This window comes from Toxotes jaculatrix, chromosome 24 (genome assembly GCF_017976425.1).
Source record: "Toxotes jaculatrix isolate fToxJac2 chromosome 24, fToxJac2.pri, whole genome shotgun sequence".
NCBI lineage: Eukaryota > Metazoa > Chordata > Actinopteri > Toxotidae > Toxotes > Toxotes jaculatrix.
In genome coordinates this window covers 6092785-6110596 of record NC_054417.1, presented here as the reverse complement: position 1 = coordinate 6110596, position 17812 = coordinate 6092785, and the positions used below count along the sequence as shown (strand labels likewise).

General features: G+C 42.5%; 1 protein-coding gene across 1 annotated transcript; it reads left to right on the top strand.

Annotated features, from left to right (window-relative positions):
* The first annotated feature begins 533 nt into the window (after positions 1-533).
* Positions 534-14776, top strand: LOC121178192 (sodium/potassium-transporting ATPase subunit alpha-1). Its single transcript, XM_041032736.1, has 23 exons — positions 534-700; positions 1149-1259; positions 4973-5032; positions 6190-6291; positions 6401-6502; positions 6606-6719; positions 6881-7015; positions 7392-7509; positions 7795-8063; positions 8156-8464; positions 9385-9519; positions 9758-9950; positions 10050-10225; positions 10342-10478; positions 11075-11225; positions 11341-11509; positions 11587-11741; positions 11824-11947; positions 12059-12204; positions 12315-12445; positions 12681-12782; positions 13179-13270; positions 14576-14776. The coding sequence occupies exons 1-23, from the start codon at positions 689-691 to the stop codon at positions 14602-14604; spliced, it is 3072 nt and encodes a 1023-aa protein (XP_040888670.1). The 5' UTR covers positions 534-688; the 3' UTR covers positions 14605-14776.
* The last annotated feature ends 3036 nt before the right edge of the window (positions 14777-17812 follow it).

Sequence of the window (17812 nt, the reverse complement as noted above, 5' to 3'; positions counted from 1 at the left end):
TTCAGCTCTGGGCAATCAGTCACCTGCAGAACTGGACTTTCACCTTTCTAGCTCTGGCTTTATCTCTATCTGTCTCTCATTCACTGTTCCACCGTGTTGCCTGTCTTTTTTTCCCCGTTTGTACTGTAAACGAAGCACATGCAGACAGAGAAAGTACACACAGACACAGGGATTCACTCGGGTTTCTCTGATCCAAACCACCTACCTGTTGCAAGTGACGGTTGAAATTAAACTTTCTGGAAAGAGAGGAATGGATTGAGCAAGGGGAGTAAATGAGTAAAGAGTGAAAGAAGACGGGAAGCGCTGAGAACAAAACAGGGAAGTTGAGCAAGAGTTACCCCTCCCCTTTCTCCCATACTCCTCCTCCACCAATACCTCCCTCCCCCCACAGTGTACCCCCTTCCCTACCACTACTATCACCTGTCCAGTTTCTACCACCCCCCACCCCCCCACCAGCTGCCTCCCCTCTCCCAAACTCCTCCTCTCAAGGCAGGTGAGCTAGTTGTGGATATAAAGGTATGGAAATGTGAAGCAGCCTATCTTCTCTGCTCTGGGGAGACACAGGACGCAACAAGGCTGAGAGAGAGAGAGAGTGTGTGTGTGAGAGAGAGAGAGAGAGAGGCGGAGTAGGAAAGTTGCAATTTAAAAAGACAATTGGATTGACTGTTCTCAGACTTGCATTGCAACCATGGGGCTGGGAGTAAGTATTGTAACTGTCACATGTTTTGGCCTGGTCGCTGGTAGTAAGAGTCTTTAGATTTAGGTTAAGATTAGCCTGGTTTTGTTTTGTTTTTGTTTTTTTCACTTTTGAGCTGAGACCAAGTTTTGGTCACAAGTTATTGGTTAAGCTTGACAGTTGTGGATTGCCTGAAGTACTTTGTACCTTAGTTTCGAAATCTGTTGCCGCATACCGTGTCTTTCTTTTTGTACAGTTTGGAACCTGTCAAACTTGTCAAATTAGAATTTTTTAAGAGAGTTATTCACAGTCCTAACAACGATTAAAGCCTTTACAATATGTTTGAACAGCAGAGTTGACACTGCTTTTTTGCTCTTACTTGTTCAACAAAAGAGGAAGCTGAAGAGCAAATGCAGGAATATGTGCTCTGTCTTATTCGGGATCTCACTATGTCTCACTTTCTTCAATTCAGAGAGGGAAAGAGGAGTACAAACTCGCAGCAACCTCAGACGATGGGGTCAAGAAAGGCAAGAAAGGTAAAGACAAGAAGGATATGGAAGATCTGAAGAAAGAAGTTGACTTGGTGAGTACACAAACAGACCATCATCCTGACTTTCTTTAACTTCACTACCATGCCCTCCCATACACATTGCTTGCCTCATACTTAATGACAGTCTCATTCAGGCCATGTTAATACTTTTGGTCACTGTAAGTCGCTGCCATTGGTCACAGCAATGATACAGTCACAGCTGAGACGAACCTGCTTTGACCTAACGGCTAGTCACATGAGATGTAGCTGTTTGCCCTTTGTATTTCATAAAGATTGCTACTTACACTACTGCATGTACTGTCACATGTTATTAAGAAGCTCACAGCTATAATTAACTTCTAAATCATGCTTATCCAGATTGGCTTTCAGCGCTGAAATGTTGGGTGAGAGGTTCTGTTGTCATTATAGAGTTCAGCTTCTCAAAACATATGAACTAGTCCCTTTTCTGCAGCCAGTAAACATTTATTATTCTGCTTTATTTTACTTTCTAACTCAGATCATGGCCGCAGTCTCTAGCTGCAGTCACACAGATACGAAACTTTCACTGCGCTTAGCTCCTCTGGATGCACAGACATATGCAGAGCTGAAAAAGTTGCACACATAGAGGTGTAGTTGGGTTTGAAATGTCACGTGTAGATTAGTAGTTGACCAGTTTCCACTAGTGTCAGCTGTTTCTCTGTCTGAATCTGTAGCTGACTGAGGTCATTTCCCAAGGTCAGAGAGGCACTCGCTTTAAGTTCATCCCAAAGTCTACGAAAAGGGCCGGAGAATAATTTCACACCACCAGCTCTATGTTAAAGTGTGCAGTGAAGGCATTTTATAGGCAGTAATGCATTAATTAGAGTTGTTACGTGTAGTTAAGGTTTCATCTGTAACTTAAATTCTTTCTCGTGGGAGAAGTTTGTCATAACTCTTCTCATTTCTCTGTTTTTCCACAAACTACCTTTAAAATTGCCTGTTAAAAGTTCAAACGACAGAGCGCCTTTAAACATTTGTAGGACAGTGTCCTTGACAAGGTCAGTCCACAGAGATTCAGGTCTCATGTTCATCTCCGAGCACTAATAAGACATTAACAAACATGCTGTGCTAAAATGTCCAAATAACAATTCAGTAACATCAGAAAAGTGTCTAAATATTCTGTAATTTTTCAGTATGATGTACTGTAGATGCATACAGGTCCATGACTTTCACAAGGTCATTAAGTACAGATGGATGCTCTTAGTTTATTGCAGATGTGCTGTGTGTTTCTAATGCAATGTTTCAAAAACTACAATTACAGTACTACAATTATAGGAATATTAGTGCCATGGCTCGTTGCCATTTTTATAATTAGTCGTTTAATTACTGCAACAGTCTCTGCCCAAAGTCACCCAGCAGGTCACCGAGTCCTGCAGGTTATTAGGTAATAAAATTCCCATCTAGGTGACATATTAATGATTATTGTCCTCCTTACGTCTTAACTAGATCTCAAAGTCCTGCCGCCGCTGAAGGACATCTCAATGCCATAGCAACCGTATCACCTGTCTGCCATAACCTCCTCAACTTAGCATATCATTTACTGCAATTAACAGCAGGCACTGTCTTTAATGCGCCCCCCCTGCTGTTGTAAGTGCATTGTACGTCTTGAGAAAGGCTTTTTAGTTTAAAAAAAAAAAAAAAAGTTTGACTTTGGGAACAGAAAAAGGGCGACTGTGGTTTGCTGTCATGTATTGATAATCCACAGGTTCCAGATCTGAGCAGTCGTTAAAGTGTAATAGCCTATCGGGCAGTAGTGAAACAGTAGTAAGAGTGTAGGTGGGTCTCTATGGAGTCCATGAAGTTGGCATGTTAATGATTATTGCACCTTCATACTTGTATCATCATACAATTAACTGAGGCGTCAAAGTCCAGTTTAAGACAGTAGAAACTATTTCCATAGCAACATGAAGCAATGGTGATTTGGTAAAATGTAAGTCCCAACAGAAAATGCTAAATATAGAGCCATGTTTAATTCGAGTGACTGTTGTGCAGAATTTATTTATTTGTTAAACGAGTCCATATCAGTGTGTGGGCATCAGTGTGTGGTTGGCCATACAAACATGATCCCAATGTGTGTGTGTGTGTGTGTTATGTGTTGCAAGGCGTGGAATCAAAGCTTGTGAAGGCATTTCCTTTAGAGGCTTCAAAAGAACTGCTGACTAACAGATAAAAAAAGCAACAGTAGTTTGGGGCATGTGACAGCACATTATGCATGGCACATTTGGTATGGAACACTTTGCTTGCTTATTATAATGAAGAACCGTGACAGGCCAGGCAGAGCTGTGCAATTACACCCATTTTCTGCACTGACTGTACGGAGTGCATCTAAATGTAAAGGGACTCACGTCAGCCACTAACAGCTGAGGACTTTCAGCTGTCAAATGAATTTTATGCAAATGTCTAATTTCATACAGAATTTATATATACACTCCAAGCTGTGCATGACTGGGACATTAAACTTTAATAAGGTCAAAGTGAACTTGTACTTACATAATATAATGGGACACTGTAACTGACACTTCACTCGTTTATTCATTCATTCATTCAGTCACTCACTATGATATAAAATTAGCTAAAGCCAAAGCTTTTACTGCAGATCATAGTGTTTTAAACAAATAAGCATGTTGTTCATGAGACAAGCTAATGTAAACTCATATGATCCAAACTGTAGTCACCGATATTTTCCCCTCTGTTCCATGTAATAATAAGAATGAATGCATGCAGATGCAACCAGACATACTTTCCATGTATGTAACGATTCACACATTGCTGCAAAGCCTGTATTTCACAGAAGAGAAGAGAATTAATACCAGACTGAAATGGAGAATGAATTGAGATTATTATTCCTTTAGTGGTGTATTCAGCAGAGTTTGTCGCATATTTGAGGTCAGTGTATCACCACAGAAACCAGTGTGAGCATCATTACTGGGGATCTTTCACTCTATTGCATTTTGTGTAAAGATTACAATACTTTGCTGTTCCACGGCACCGCAAAATGGAAGGTGGGAGTCAGATATTATTGCAGATCATCCAAATTACATTGGAAGAATCTCTATTCATTCACTCGCTGTAGGCGTTATTCCAAAAACACAGTGTAGGCACATGGATGTGTCAGCTTCTCTGGTTGTTCATTTGCAGATCCACTTTTATTTGCATTTTCCCCCTTTTCATTGCTACTGGATGAAAACTCTGAAACCAACACTTCACCAGATAAAATTTTCCTTGAAATTCATTTTGTTGATGCTGATGTGAGTTCAGCGATGAGTCTAAAAGAGTGGGCTCCTCTCCTGGTAAACTGCACCGAAATGTCAAACACATGAGCAATACGCTCGGGAGCAAACATCAGTATATCAGTCGGGTGACATTGATTCGGCTGGATGGGCTGTTTGCTCACAGCAAACTGACTGTTTGGAGCTCACGTCGGCTCAGCCTTCGCGTTTGACTGCGACTTTTTGTGAGACTCTAGTTTTACTCGAACGTGTGCTTTGACTAATCTTAAAATGACACTGTATGGACCAGCATGCATCCATAATCCTGATCAAATAGCTGATCTCATCTTTATGTTCCCTTTGTCCCTCTGGAGGACATGACGGGACATTTTTTTTTTTTAATCCTCAAAGGAGATAATATCTGTGGTTTTAAAATCACAGGGATTTTGGCTTGTTTTACACGATGTCTCTCAATTTCTCTCTCAATCTCTCTCTCTCTCTCTCTTTATATCTCCATAGGATGATCACAAGTTGACCTTGGAAGAACTTCACAGAAAATATGGAACTGACCTAAGCAGGGTGAGCACTCTACATATATGTGTGTTTTTGGTTTTTTGGTTTTTTTAGTGTGTGTGTGAGCCTACTAGAGTGATAGTAAATCTTACAGTACAAACTGAACAGCATAATGCTGCACAGAGACACACTTTACAGTTGGAGATAGTGTATTGTATCTTAGAGCAGTGCAGAGTAATGCAGAGGAAGATGATTTAGCAGCACCTAAAACTTTTAAAGTGGGAGTTTTCTCTCCTCTCCAGTGGTATCTAGTGAAACTGGTGTCTCTCTGAAAAGTATTAGAAGATTAGAGCAAAGTTGTAGTAATAAATACGCATATTCTTTAATGTTGTTAGCACCAGAGACAAAATTCAGTTTATTTCCACTGAGGGAAAAAAAGCCGCTGCACAAAATGTTCTTGTCATGTTGCGACCATGGTCTTCATCAAGCTAAGGACACACACATGGAATCCCATTACACAACTCAATACAACCCCACAGTGGCTGAATGCTTGACTGATGCTGATTATCTGCTGAAATCTGATCTGTCTGTGTTTGGCCCAAAACAAAGACCTCATTCACACAGGAACACCGGCCTTATTGGCCATACCAACAAGAAAAAATGCAGCTTTCCACTTCAGGTATCCCTCCAAAGAGACCCACAGTCAAACTTTACTTTTAATTCACTCTTTTTTTTTTTTTTACTGTGTCAGAAAATATGACCTTGACCTTGTTGATATACACACTGTTCATTGATAAAACAGATACAGCCTGATTATCCTGTCTCAAACTATTATCATATCACAAGCTGTGATTTAAAGAGGAGGTTGTAATTGTAAGATTACTAAAATCTTCCTTCCTGCGGATGAGGTTTCTTCTGTTTTTCTTTCAGCCAAACTTAAATTCACTTCCTCATGAGGTTACTGCAGTTCAGCAGGAAACAAGTTGTTTGGACTTTTCATCAGGTTTCCCCCCAGTAAACAAGGATAAACATGTTAGAAGCAGGGCAAAAAAAAACGTGACTTACAGGTTTTTCTAGTATCGTTTTCCTTAGTCAATACTATCAACATCTCCCTTTGTCTCTCTCTTTTTCTGTCAGCCTGTCACTTTGGTGTGGGGAGACCTGTGCTTTTAGCCAACATAAACAGTTAAACCTTTTCTGTCCTTCCTTGTGTCTCTTTTTAGGGTCTTTCCTCCTCCAGAGCAAAAGAGATCCTGGCCCGAGATGGGCCAAACGCCCTCACTCCTCCTCCCACAACGCCTGAATGGGTCAAGTTCTGCAAACAGGTAAAACTCACTTCTTGTGTGAAGTTCACAGCATCCCATGGCTGATTGATTGTAGCCAGTCAGCCCAGCAAAGTCTTGAAACTTCAGTGTTGTTTCATCGTGTTTCCAGCTGTTTGGTGGTTTCTCAATGCTGCTGTGGATCGGCGCTGTCCTCTGCTTCCTTGCGTACGGTATCCAGGCTGCCTCAGAAGATGAACCTGCCAACGATAACGTAAGGAGGTCTTTGTTAGTGTATGATGTGAATTTCATCGACTGATAAAGAGTAAGTTCCTCCATAGATGAACTAGCAAACACTCTTTTCTCCCTTCCTGTAGTTGTACCTGGGTATTGTGCTTTCTGCTGTCGTCATCATCACTGGTTGCTTCTCCTACTACCAAGAGGCCAAGAGCTCCAAGATCATGGACTCATTCAAGAACATGGTCCCACAGGTGAGTTTTTCATTGAAAAGCTAATTCAGTTACAATTAAAAAATACACAAAGCTAAGGAGCAAAATTACTTCATCAATATTAAAACAGGAATGACACATTTATTTGCCTTGTGTTCAGAAATTGCCCCAAAAAAACATATATTTGATCTTTTGTCTTGTAGCAAGCCCTGGTCGTCCGTGACGGTGAGAAGAAGAGCATCAACGCTGAGGAGGTGGTGGCCGGAGATTTGGTGGAGGTGAAAGGTGGAGACAGAATCCCCGCTGATCTGCGAATCATCTCTGCTCACGGCTGCAAGGTTCATACCTCAAAGACATTATGGAGCTGTGGTTAGACTGGACTTTATAAACTGTCCAAGACTGATGCTTAGCTTAGTATAAAGCTAAAGAAGTTGCTTAAGATCTGATGGGAAATACAGTATGTTGACAGATGTGGTTTACTGTTAGAACATCAGATTACTCATCATCACTTTCTGACTTCATTTTCTTTGACTCACCACTCAAACATCAACAGTTTGTTCCTTAGATTAAATTTATTTTTCTGGCTTCCCGCTTTTGTCCAAGATCAGCAGTGTCGGTCATAGTTTTTTACCGTGTCCTCAAAACACCATGTGATTCTCACTCCTCTGGCTGTGGATGGTATTTTTCAGTGTTGTTTTATTTTTCTTCCTTCAGGTGGATAACTCCTCACTGACTGGAGAATCAGAGCCCCAGACTCGTACTCCTGACTTCTCCAACGACAATCCACTGGAAACCAGGAACATTGCTTTCTTCTCCACCAACTGTGTTGAAGGTAAACAACAGGCGGCTGACACCGAAATCGCAGGGTTAAAATTAATTCATGTACAGTTTTAATAATGACATGTGCCCAAAACTCTATGGAAATTAAACTTAAAAAGATGTCACAAACTATAAAAGTTACAAAAGGTTTGTTGGGACCTTTATGGGGACAACATAAGCTGGTGGTACATAAGTTTGACCTAAGTTACCTAAGCACTAAATATCATGTAATAGGTAAACTAGTCTGAAGGTTTTTTTATTTCCACATCTAACTTAAAAAATCTCTTGCTCTCTCCAGGTACTGCCAGAGGAATCGTCATCAACACTGGAGACCGTACTGTCATGGGTCGTATCGCCACCCTGGCTTCCAGTCTGGAGGGCGGCAAAACTCCCATCGCCGTTGAGATCGAGCACTTCATCCACATCATCACCGGAGTGGCTGTGTTCCTGGGTGTCTCCTTCTTCATCCTCTCACTCATCCTCGGGTATGGCTGGCTGGAGGCCGTCATCTTCCTCATCGGTATCATTGTTGCCAACGTGCCAGAAGGTCTCCTGGCTACTGTCACTGTGAGTCCTGGTGCTTCTTGTGTATTAAATGTCTAAATATGGATCCAAACGGTGACTCAGCTCTTAGCTAACCCAAGCTGTCCCATTTCTAGGTGTGTCTGACCCTGACTGCTAAGCGTATGGCCAAGAAAAACTGCCTGGTGAAGAACTTGGAAGCTGTGGAGACCCTGGGCTCCACCTCCACCATCTGCTCAGACAAAACTGGCACCCTGACCCAGAACAGGATGACTGTGGCCCACATGTGGTTCGACAACCAGATCCACGAGGCCGACACCACCGAGAACCAGAGCGGGGCCAGCTTCGACAGGAGCTCGGCCACCTGGGCTGCCCTGGCCAGAATTGCTGGACTTTGCAACCGCGCCGTCTTCCTGGCTGAGCAGGGTAGTGTTCCCATCCTGAAGGTAAAAAGCTGATTTCAGCTTGCTTTAAACACTTCTGGTGACTAAACACTAAATGTTTTGCTCTAGTGTGTCTAAATAATTCACCAGTGGAGAACGATATCAATAACATTGGCTTTTGGGATAACACCATCTCTTAGTCTTGGATGTAAACAAGTACAGAGCTGAATTTACCCTCATTTCCAATATTTTTCTTCCTTGAATCATTATGTTGAACTGGATACTGTAACTAGATGAAACATGAAATGCAGCAACTGTGTGGGAGGTGTCTTGGGATTATGACTTGGCAAAGAACTTTTTGGATCTAAAAAAAAAACAAAACAATGCAGCCAAACTGCTCTACAAATCTTTATGAAAAGCACTCAACATAATTAAAGGCTTTTTCAGAAATATATAGCTGGTGCTATAGCAAGAAGTGGCCAGACAGACCCATTGATTTATTTCTTAATGAGTACTGCCAAGTATATTTCTCTCTCGCACTGCACAGTGGGGTAAGAAATAAATGTGGCAGGGCAGGCTTTTCATTGCAAAATAGCTTACCAAGCATTTATTTAAAGAATTACCATTTGAAATTTTGTTGCATTAAGTGTTGTTGGTCGAATGGTGGTATCGCTTTGTGGAGAAGAAATTCTTTTCTTCTTCAGAGGGTGAAGTTTATAAACCCTCAGAGGCTGTGAGGCCCCTGAGGGCCTTGTGTAAATCAACAACAAACACTCAGAGTTGGTGTTGTTTTGTATAAACTCTCTCTCACTCTTTTATTTTCAAATAATGTCACTTCCAGTGGAAACGAGGAGAAAAACATTTTCAGTTTCAGTTTATAAATTGATGAGACAGTTCAGTGGTTCTAACAGTATGAAATGTTTTCCTGTCTTTGTTACACTGGTCGTCATGTACTAATCTGACTCTTTTCAATAAACCCACAGAGAGATGTAGCAGGTGACGCCTCAGAAGCTGCCTTGCTGAAGTGTATTGAGCTGTGCTGTGGATCTGTTAGTGGCATGAGAGACAAATACCCCAAGATTGCTGAGATCCCCTTCAACTCCACCAACAAATACCAGGTAAACAGTCCACATAGTTTCCAGTGCAGTTAAAACAATCAAGCTTTACGTTGTAAGGGGATATTTGTAGAAGGAAATGTTGACTTATTCCCTCTAGTGGTCGGATTCATTCATGTCATTAATGGCTTGTCATTAAAAGTCCATACGGGAACAGTTATGATTCAAATGAAGCTTTGCTTTACATAAATTACTGATGGTAACATTAGCATTGAAATCCAATCCTTCTCTTGTCCCACAGCTTTCCATCCATAAGAACTCAACTCCCGGAGAGACCAAGCACCTGTTGGTAATGAAAGGAGCCCCAGAAAGGATTTTGGACCGCTGCTCCACAATCTTGATCCAGGGCAAAGAGCAGCCTCTGGATGATGAGATGAAAGATGCTTTCCAGAACGCCTATGTTGAGCTGGGAGGACTTGGAGAGAGAGTACTGGGTACAGCATAGCTCCATCCAAAAACTATATCCTTAGATCTTTGTGAAGACAAAGGAATCTGTGAAGTCCTGACAAGCATTTTCTTCCTTTCTTATTCAGGTTTCTGCCATTTCAACCTGCCTGATGATCAGTTCCCAGATGGCTTTGCTTTTGACACTGAGGAGGTGAACTTCCCCACTGAGAACCTGTGCTTCATTGGCCTCATGTCCATGATTGACCCTCCTCGTGCTGCTGTTCCTGATGCTGTCGGCAAATGCAGGAGCGCTGGAATCAAGGTATGAAACTGTTTTTATAGGTGTCAGAGGTTTCAGGTTTCTGCAAGACATTGATTTATAAAACTCACCACAAAGATCCACAGGTTAAGTGTTTTGTCTTACCTCCTCCCCCTCAGGTTATCATGGTCACAGGTGACCATCCAATCACAGCCAAGGCCATTGCTAAAGGTGTGGGTATCATCTCTGAAGGCAACGAGACTGTTGAGGACATTGCTGCCCGTCTGAACATTCCAGTTTCAGAGGTCAACCCCAGGTTAGTCCTCTTACTGAGGCCTCACTTCACTAGCATCATGTTTTTAAAACGCACACAGCAGTTATATAAAAGTTATATAAAATCTTCCCTCTAAATGTGGCCCAGTTGTTAAGTTTTGCCTAATAGCAGTACTAATAATGCAAAATTAAATCAGAGTTGGCCAAGGAGGCCCTGCAGTCTGCTCAGCCAAAAAGGCTTTTACCATTAACTCACTGCAGACAAATACGTCTAGATGTGGCTCTGAGGCTCTCGTCAGGCTCTCATCAGCGAGTTTAGTCTGTGGGTTCAGATCCCAGTCACACTGTAAAAATACTGTCCCAAAGCATGTGCATTACAGTTACTGTCAACCTGGACAGATTCCTCCTGGAGGGGATTCTATCCTGTTCCATGGCACTGATAAAATCTAAAAATAGCTTTTTGAAAGATTGAGCCTTCATTTTTTTTTGTTAGGTGCCAAGGCCAGTGCTGACTGGAATTTCCTATTTTCCCAGTTTATCCATTCCCCATTTTTTATTACCACATCCTCATTTTTCCTCGCAGAAACAGGATGTGGGATTACAACTGTTGTCCTAATGCTGCTGTGATTTCCTCTGCAGGGATGCCAAGGCCTGTGTTGTCCATGGTGGTGAACTCAAAGACATGACCTCAGAGCAGCTTGACGATGTGCTGAAATATCACTCTGAAATCGTCTTTGCCAGAACCTCCCCTCAGCAGAAACTGATTATTGTGGAGGGCTGCCAGAGACAGGTATGTATGACATTTTCATGTTCATGTCTGTTGTCCTACTGTCCTCTGTTTTATAAAGAAATGAAACAAAATTACACTAAGTGGACATTTGAACACTTATTTCTTTTCTCTGCAGGGCGCCATTGTGGCTGTGACAGGTGATGGTGTGAACGACTCTCCTGCTCTGAAGAAGGCTGACATTGGTGTTGCTATGGGCATCGCTGGATCTGATGTTTCTAAACAGGCTGCTGACATGATCCTGCTGGACGACAACTTTGCCTCCATTGTTACTGGAGTGGAAGAAGGTGAGACCTACAGCAAGACTCTTACCTGCAGAAATGTTGAAATGCAATTTGATCAATTTCCTAAATAACTTTGTCAGGTCGTCTGATCTTTGACAACTTGAAGAAGTCCATCGCCTACACTCTGACCAGTAACATCCCTGAGATCTCACCCTTCCTCCTCTTCATCATCGCCAACATCCCTCTGCCCCTGGGAACCGTCACCATCCTCTGTATCGACCTGGGAACTGACATGGTGAGCTCTTTAACTGAGGGCATAACAGATTTATTTGTAAGTTTGGGTTTATAATTTACTAAATGAACTTGTCTTGTCTCAGGTCCCTGCCATCTCCCTGGCTTATGAAGCAGCTGAGAGCGACATCATGAAGAGACAGCCCAGAAACCCCAAAACAGACAAACTGGTGAATGAGAGACTCATCAGTATAGCCTATGGACAGATCGGTAAGTATACCTCATGATACTTAAGTGATATTTGGGATTTTATCTTTTCCAAGTACAATGCTGTGTCTAATAAAAACTCACTAAAGTTGAACTGCTCTCCTCCTCTGTTAGGTATGATGCAGGCCACAGCTGGGTTCTTCACATACTTTGTGATCCTGGCTGAAAATGGTTTCCTCCCCATGGACCTGCTGGGGCTCAGAGTGCTCTGGGATGACAAATATGTAAATGACCTGGAAGACAGCTACGGACAGCAGTGGGTCAGTGATGCTATGATCATAACTAGCAACCAGCTTAAGCAAAAATTAGTGGTTCATTCAAATTTCAAGGAAAGAGAAGAGCTTATTTGTTTTAATTTTCTATATCCCAGACATACGAGCGCAGAAAGATCGTAGAGTTCACCTGCCACACAGCTTTCTTCGCCAGTATCGTCATCGTCCAGTGGGCTGATCTGATCATCTGTAAGACCAGGAGGAACTCCATCATTCAGCAAGGAATGAAGTATGTACACATGGCAACATATTAGACCTTTTTAAGTACGGACAGTGACGTCTCACACAATAGATTCAGGAAAGGCTGCTAGACAGGGTGGGCATCAGCACAGCTCCAGCTTCAAACAGGTTTACTGGTTCAAGAGTTGTCATTACAGCATTTTTTATTGCTTTTTATTAAGCTCTTAATAAATAAACATAATAAACATAACGGATATTAATTGAATTGTTCTTTGCTTCCACAGGAACCGCATCCTGATCTTTGGTCTGTTTGAAGAAACAGCTCTGGCTGCGTTCCTGTCATACTGCCCAGGCATGGATGTTGCCCTAAGAATGTACCCCCTCAAGTGAGTGAAACACACAACCAAACATGCTGCCTAACAGAGAAAGCACTAAAGGCACGCTAAGCTCATTAGCTCAGGAGTTTCACACACAGCTGATATCCCCTTTTCGTCCTCTCCTCGTTATTGTTTTGCATCTTCTCCTGCTCACACTTTATAATCATGTATCTGTAGATTCTGAATTAATTCTAATAGTTGGGTGTCAAAAGCCTGATGATCAGCCCCAAAGCTTTTCATGTGCTCTCAGCGAGACTTCAACCATCCATAATGGCATAAAAGTCTGTGTCTCCCTATTACTCTCTACCTCAGCCTCTCATACAGGCCTTGAAGAGAGCTCTTATATGTTTTTGTCACATTCAAGTTGTAACTCAGTCTCTCTCTGTCTGTTCATCCAAACCTTAGGCCATGTTGGTGGTTCTGTGCCTTCCCCTACTCCCTCCTCATCTTCCTGTATGATGAAGCCAGAAGATATATACTCAGACGCAACCCAGGCGGTAAGACCTCTACTGACACGTTTTTCTTTGTGTTTAGAGGTGAATGTAAAGGAATGAGGAAGTTAGGATTGGCTCACTAGGATATCCTGTTAACTAACTGCAGAGGGATAAAGTATTGAAGTAATAAATGAAATACTGCTAGCTGTGAAAGGTCATGACCTCCTGTGTGATGCTTGATGTGGAGAGCAAAGGCTGTGGTACCTTGGTGATTGGACAGTGTGGGGATGAATCACTGGGTGTATATGTCTTTAGCACGAGCGCTATAAGTCTCCCTGTGTCTATTTTCGTGTGTGTGAATGTGTCTGTTATCACTGCCACAACTGTGTCTCCACACACACCAGTGAACTATGGCAGGGCCCAGTGGGATCTGAACCCTCAACCTTGCCATTGTTAACGCCTCGTTCCACCCACAGAGCTGAGCAGAACCTGTATGCAGGCCTGGCTCTGATACAGCTGTGTTTGTGCATGTGTGTGTGAGAGAGAGTGTGTGTCTCCTACATCTGAGCCCCACAGCGCACAGATCAGTGCACACCTCATTGCTCATCCATGGTGAATAATGTTACGATCAGACACAAAAAACAAGTTAAACTGACACAGTGTCAAACTATTTTAAACAGAAGACAAATTAATTTAAAAAAAAATCAAGTTCATGGTTTGGAAATTTTTTTTAGTTCAAACATAATAAAAGAAAGTGATACTTTCCACTGTGTGCATGGCCCAAAGCTGACTGTCCGCCAGATTATTTTTAACCCTGGGCTCAGTGAGGTTTCACACTTTCACTCAGAAGTGAAAACATGATTCCAGCCCAGTGATTTTTTTTTTTCTCTGTCAAATATCCACATTGTCTAAAAATAAAAAGTAGCTTTGGGCCATGTAAAAGGTGCTAAATCACATAATTCAGGCGTCCACACACTGGAACCACACTGACTTCTAATAAGTTTTATTAGAGAGTGTGTACATCAATGATATAGGACCAATACACAGATGTCTGCTTGAGCTACAGGGTCAGCTCAGTGTCAGCTGACACCATCTTCTTGTCCCTGCAGAACAAATCTTTTAATGTCAGTGTGGTGATTGCTCTAAATTCTGTGAGTGTCTTCCTCACGCTCTCCAGTCCAGTCTGATTTCTTCAGGCAGCGTGAGGGATGATATCATCCTGCAGCCTAAAGTTAAAGGGCACGGCTGTCTTAGAGCCGTCCTGTTATGCCCCTTCTTTTTATTTTATTTTTTTTAATTTAGCCCCCAAATCTTAGGCGAAACATCCCCAAAAACTCTGTCCCTAATTCTGTCTTCTTTGGTTTCTAGGTTGGGTGGAACAGGAGACATACTACTGAGTCAACACAACACAGACACGGAGGGAACAGTCAGTGTGTCATTGTTATTTACTGCCGTGTTACATATTTGTCTGAGATGGTCAGACTTCAAAACACACACACAACAAATGGATAAATTAAGAATATCTTGATGTATATGTCATTCACAATAAAACATTTCTGTACTATTGTACACTGAAGTTTGTTTCTTTTGTTCTTGTTGATTTCTTTGACACGTGGGGGGTAAAAACTGTATTTACGGGATTTGATGCAGGATGTTGTTACAAGGATCAGTAGATTTGTACCACTGAGTCAGGTCCGCTGACCCATGCGGTGGGATTATCCACCTCAACAGTTCCTAAACTTCAGAGAGAGACAAAGAACTACCTCCACGGTGTAAAGGAAACTAGATGTTTCCTATAAGAAGTAGTGAGCAGCAGTGACTGAACTGCAGCATTTAAAACCATCTCATACCAAACCAGCAGCTCTCGTGCAACATGCACTAAAATGTTTGCACTTCTAGTGCGTCACAAACAGAAAATTAAATCACAAATCTTAGATTTGCTGTGTGTACTTGTGATTAGAGTAAATAACTGATCATCAGAATCAAAATCAGTTAATACTGATAGACTAATCAATTAATACACTAATCGTGTCAGTGTTATCTGCTGCTGTTGGATTTTCCCTTTTTTAACCTTATTTTCCTCTGATTTTATCTTTACCCACCAGATATGAAGGACAAGCGTGCCAGATCAGTGTGTATGAGAGAAAGAGAGAGAGAGTGTGTGTGTGTGTGTGTGTGTCCATTATCTCAAGAGCCAGTCTGCTATAGTGGTGTTTGCAATGGATTGCTCTGTTGACCGCTAATGCAAAGAGGCCCTCAGTGAAAATTAACTGAGACCACTCTACTGCTATCTACTTGGTGTTTACCCTGCTCATTATGAATGCCCCCTTCTCCCTCAACCCCTCTTATGTGTGTGTGTCTGTGTGTGTGTGTGTATGTGTATGTGTGTGTACATCCCATCATCATACCAACCAGGTCACAGACGGCCAGCTTCACACACACTTGGGAAACGCTAGCATAGCAGAACAACACCAGAGCTTTGTGCCGCCCAGATCAGGCTGAATGAATAAATGTTTCAACCAACCAATCAGGTTTTTCTCCTTCTAACTTCACAGGTGATTCCTTTCACAGCAGAGGGAGCTAGTGTAAGACAGAGAGCGAGAGTCTGCAAACAAAAGGATGGAGATATGTAGGGAAAAGAAGGAGGGAGGGAGACAGAGAGCGAGGTTGATGTATGGTGAGAAAAGTGAATCGATGTGATGAAGAAGAAGGAAAAAAATCAGAGCAAGAGAACAACAGATATTGGAGATTGGAGAGATTTGTAGTTTGTAGTTTCAAGACGTAATTAATCATCTTATTGTGGATTAGTGGACGCATAAACTGTGGTTTCTTTGCAGCAGCTGTAATATTTTTCTGATGAACTGTCATGCTGATAAAAGCAATTCAGATGAGACGAATCGAGGGGGGGGGAAGAGAGTGAGAGAGAGAAAGGCAGCAGACATAGAGTAACATTGTCATGCCTTCATCCTTCGTTCACAAGCAGGGCCCCTGAACGTGCCAGTTGCTATGGCAACTCATTTGAGAGCCCTCTCTCTTTCTCTTTCCTCTCTCTCTCTCTCTCTCTCTCTCTCTCTCCAACATCTAAATAAAATCGGGGCTATTTATAGAGCAACACTGGCAACACGCGAGCTGCACTGATCGCACGATACATGGATGTGACCAAAACAAAAATCCAGCGAACTGACTGTACATGCATATGCACCTACACATGCACATGTATGAGCATTGCATATACACGCCACCACAAATCCAGGGCTTGCTGCTGTGTGTCCATCTGTGAATGAAGTCCACCTGTGGTTTTGTTTGTTTACTCCTGATTCTGTTTATTCTATGTGTTTTGCATTGTATTTAAGAAGAAGGTTAAATAAACCTAAATCAATAGAAGAGGAGATGGCTAGGTAATTAAGCAAAGAGCATGTGTGTGTCTGGGTTTGTAAAAAGTCAAAGATGAAGTCCTCGCAGTGAAACAATCCCGTCGCTGTTTGATCTATCTCAGGTTTATCTTGTCAGCTGGTGCAGAGTGCTCTCCAGGCCCCCTGATAAGCTCTATTAGAATACACAGAGAGCCAGACACTGAGTGACACAGTCTACCTATCAGGGCACAATAACACTCCAATGGCGGGCTCACTCTGCCGCCGGGGTCTACTTCATGGCTGAAGAGGTCGCTTTCAAAACGTAATCTATTACAAAACTGCTGATAGAGCTGGTTAAAGCTGCAGACGGGAGTGTAAAGCAGGGAATTTGTTGCATTTGGCAGATGCTGGGATTAGAAACTTGAGTTTTCTTACTGTTGGTTTGCCTTCTTAATAGCTCAGCTGCAATGTGATTATCGGTGGGGTCTCTGCATGGAAGCCCCCCTACCCTCTGTTGCCCAACTTCCATCTCCACATGGGGGTCAGGGGTCAGTGAGCATCCTGGTGCCAGCAGGGATTCAGAGTTACTCAGTGGAGGCAGAGAAATATGTTATAGGAAACAATAAGCAGGGGCTCTGATAGTCAGGGGGGGGGAGAGGGGGAATACTTTGAGGGGGCCCCAGAACTACAGGGGGCCCACACATGCTGTGGAATCTCAAGCAGCACTTAGGACATTTTGGTATCATAAAACAACTCAACAGATGTTTTCAACACATGTCCAAAACACACACAGCTGACATGATAATGCCAGGCATGTGTGGCTGCTGAGCATCTTATACCACAAGCAGTGTATCTATATGTGTGTGGCAGACGTAAATCTGCTTTTGCAGCTCTGGATTTAGAAACAGAGGGGTCAGAAGTTGACTGTCCGCTACCAGCACGCAACAACCTTGTCAAAGCAGCAGGGGAAAGGAGGTGTCTGCAACCCCAGCTGTTAAGCTGGGTGAGGTGTAGATGTATCAGGACTCTGTGTGTGTGTGTGTGGGGCAGAATAGGGTGGGGGTGGGCCTCTTTTCACAGAAGAGCAGTAAAGTTAAAGTTTAAAGGAATAGTTCCCCATTTTGGGGAACTGCTTTTTTCTGCTTTCTTGGTGACTTTTATGAGAATCACCTTTAACACAGGGGATAAACAGCTGGAGGTTTTACTTTATATTAAGATGGTTTGTGTGTGATGATGTGCTGCATCATTCTGC

Bases quoted from the DNA above. Each gene is read 5' to 3' on its own strand.
- LOC121178192 (XM_041032736.1), top strand. The intron at 12,783-13,178 runs GTGAGTGAAACA...TCCAAACCTTAG, and splicing joins CTAAGAATGTACCCCCTCAA to GCCATGTTGGTGGTTCTGTG. The intron at 13,271-14,575 runs GTAAGACCTCTA...TTTGGTTTCTAG, and splicing joins ACTCAGACGCAACCCAGGCG to GTTGGGTGGAACAGGAGACA.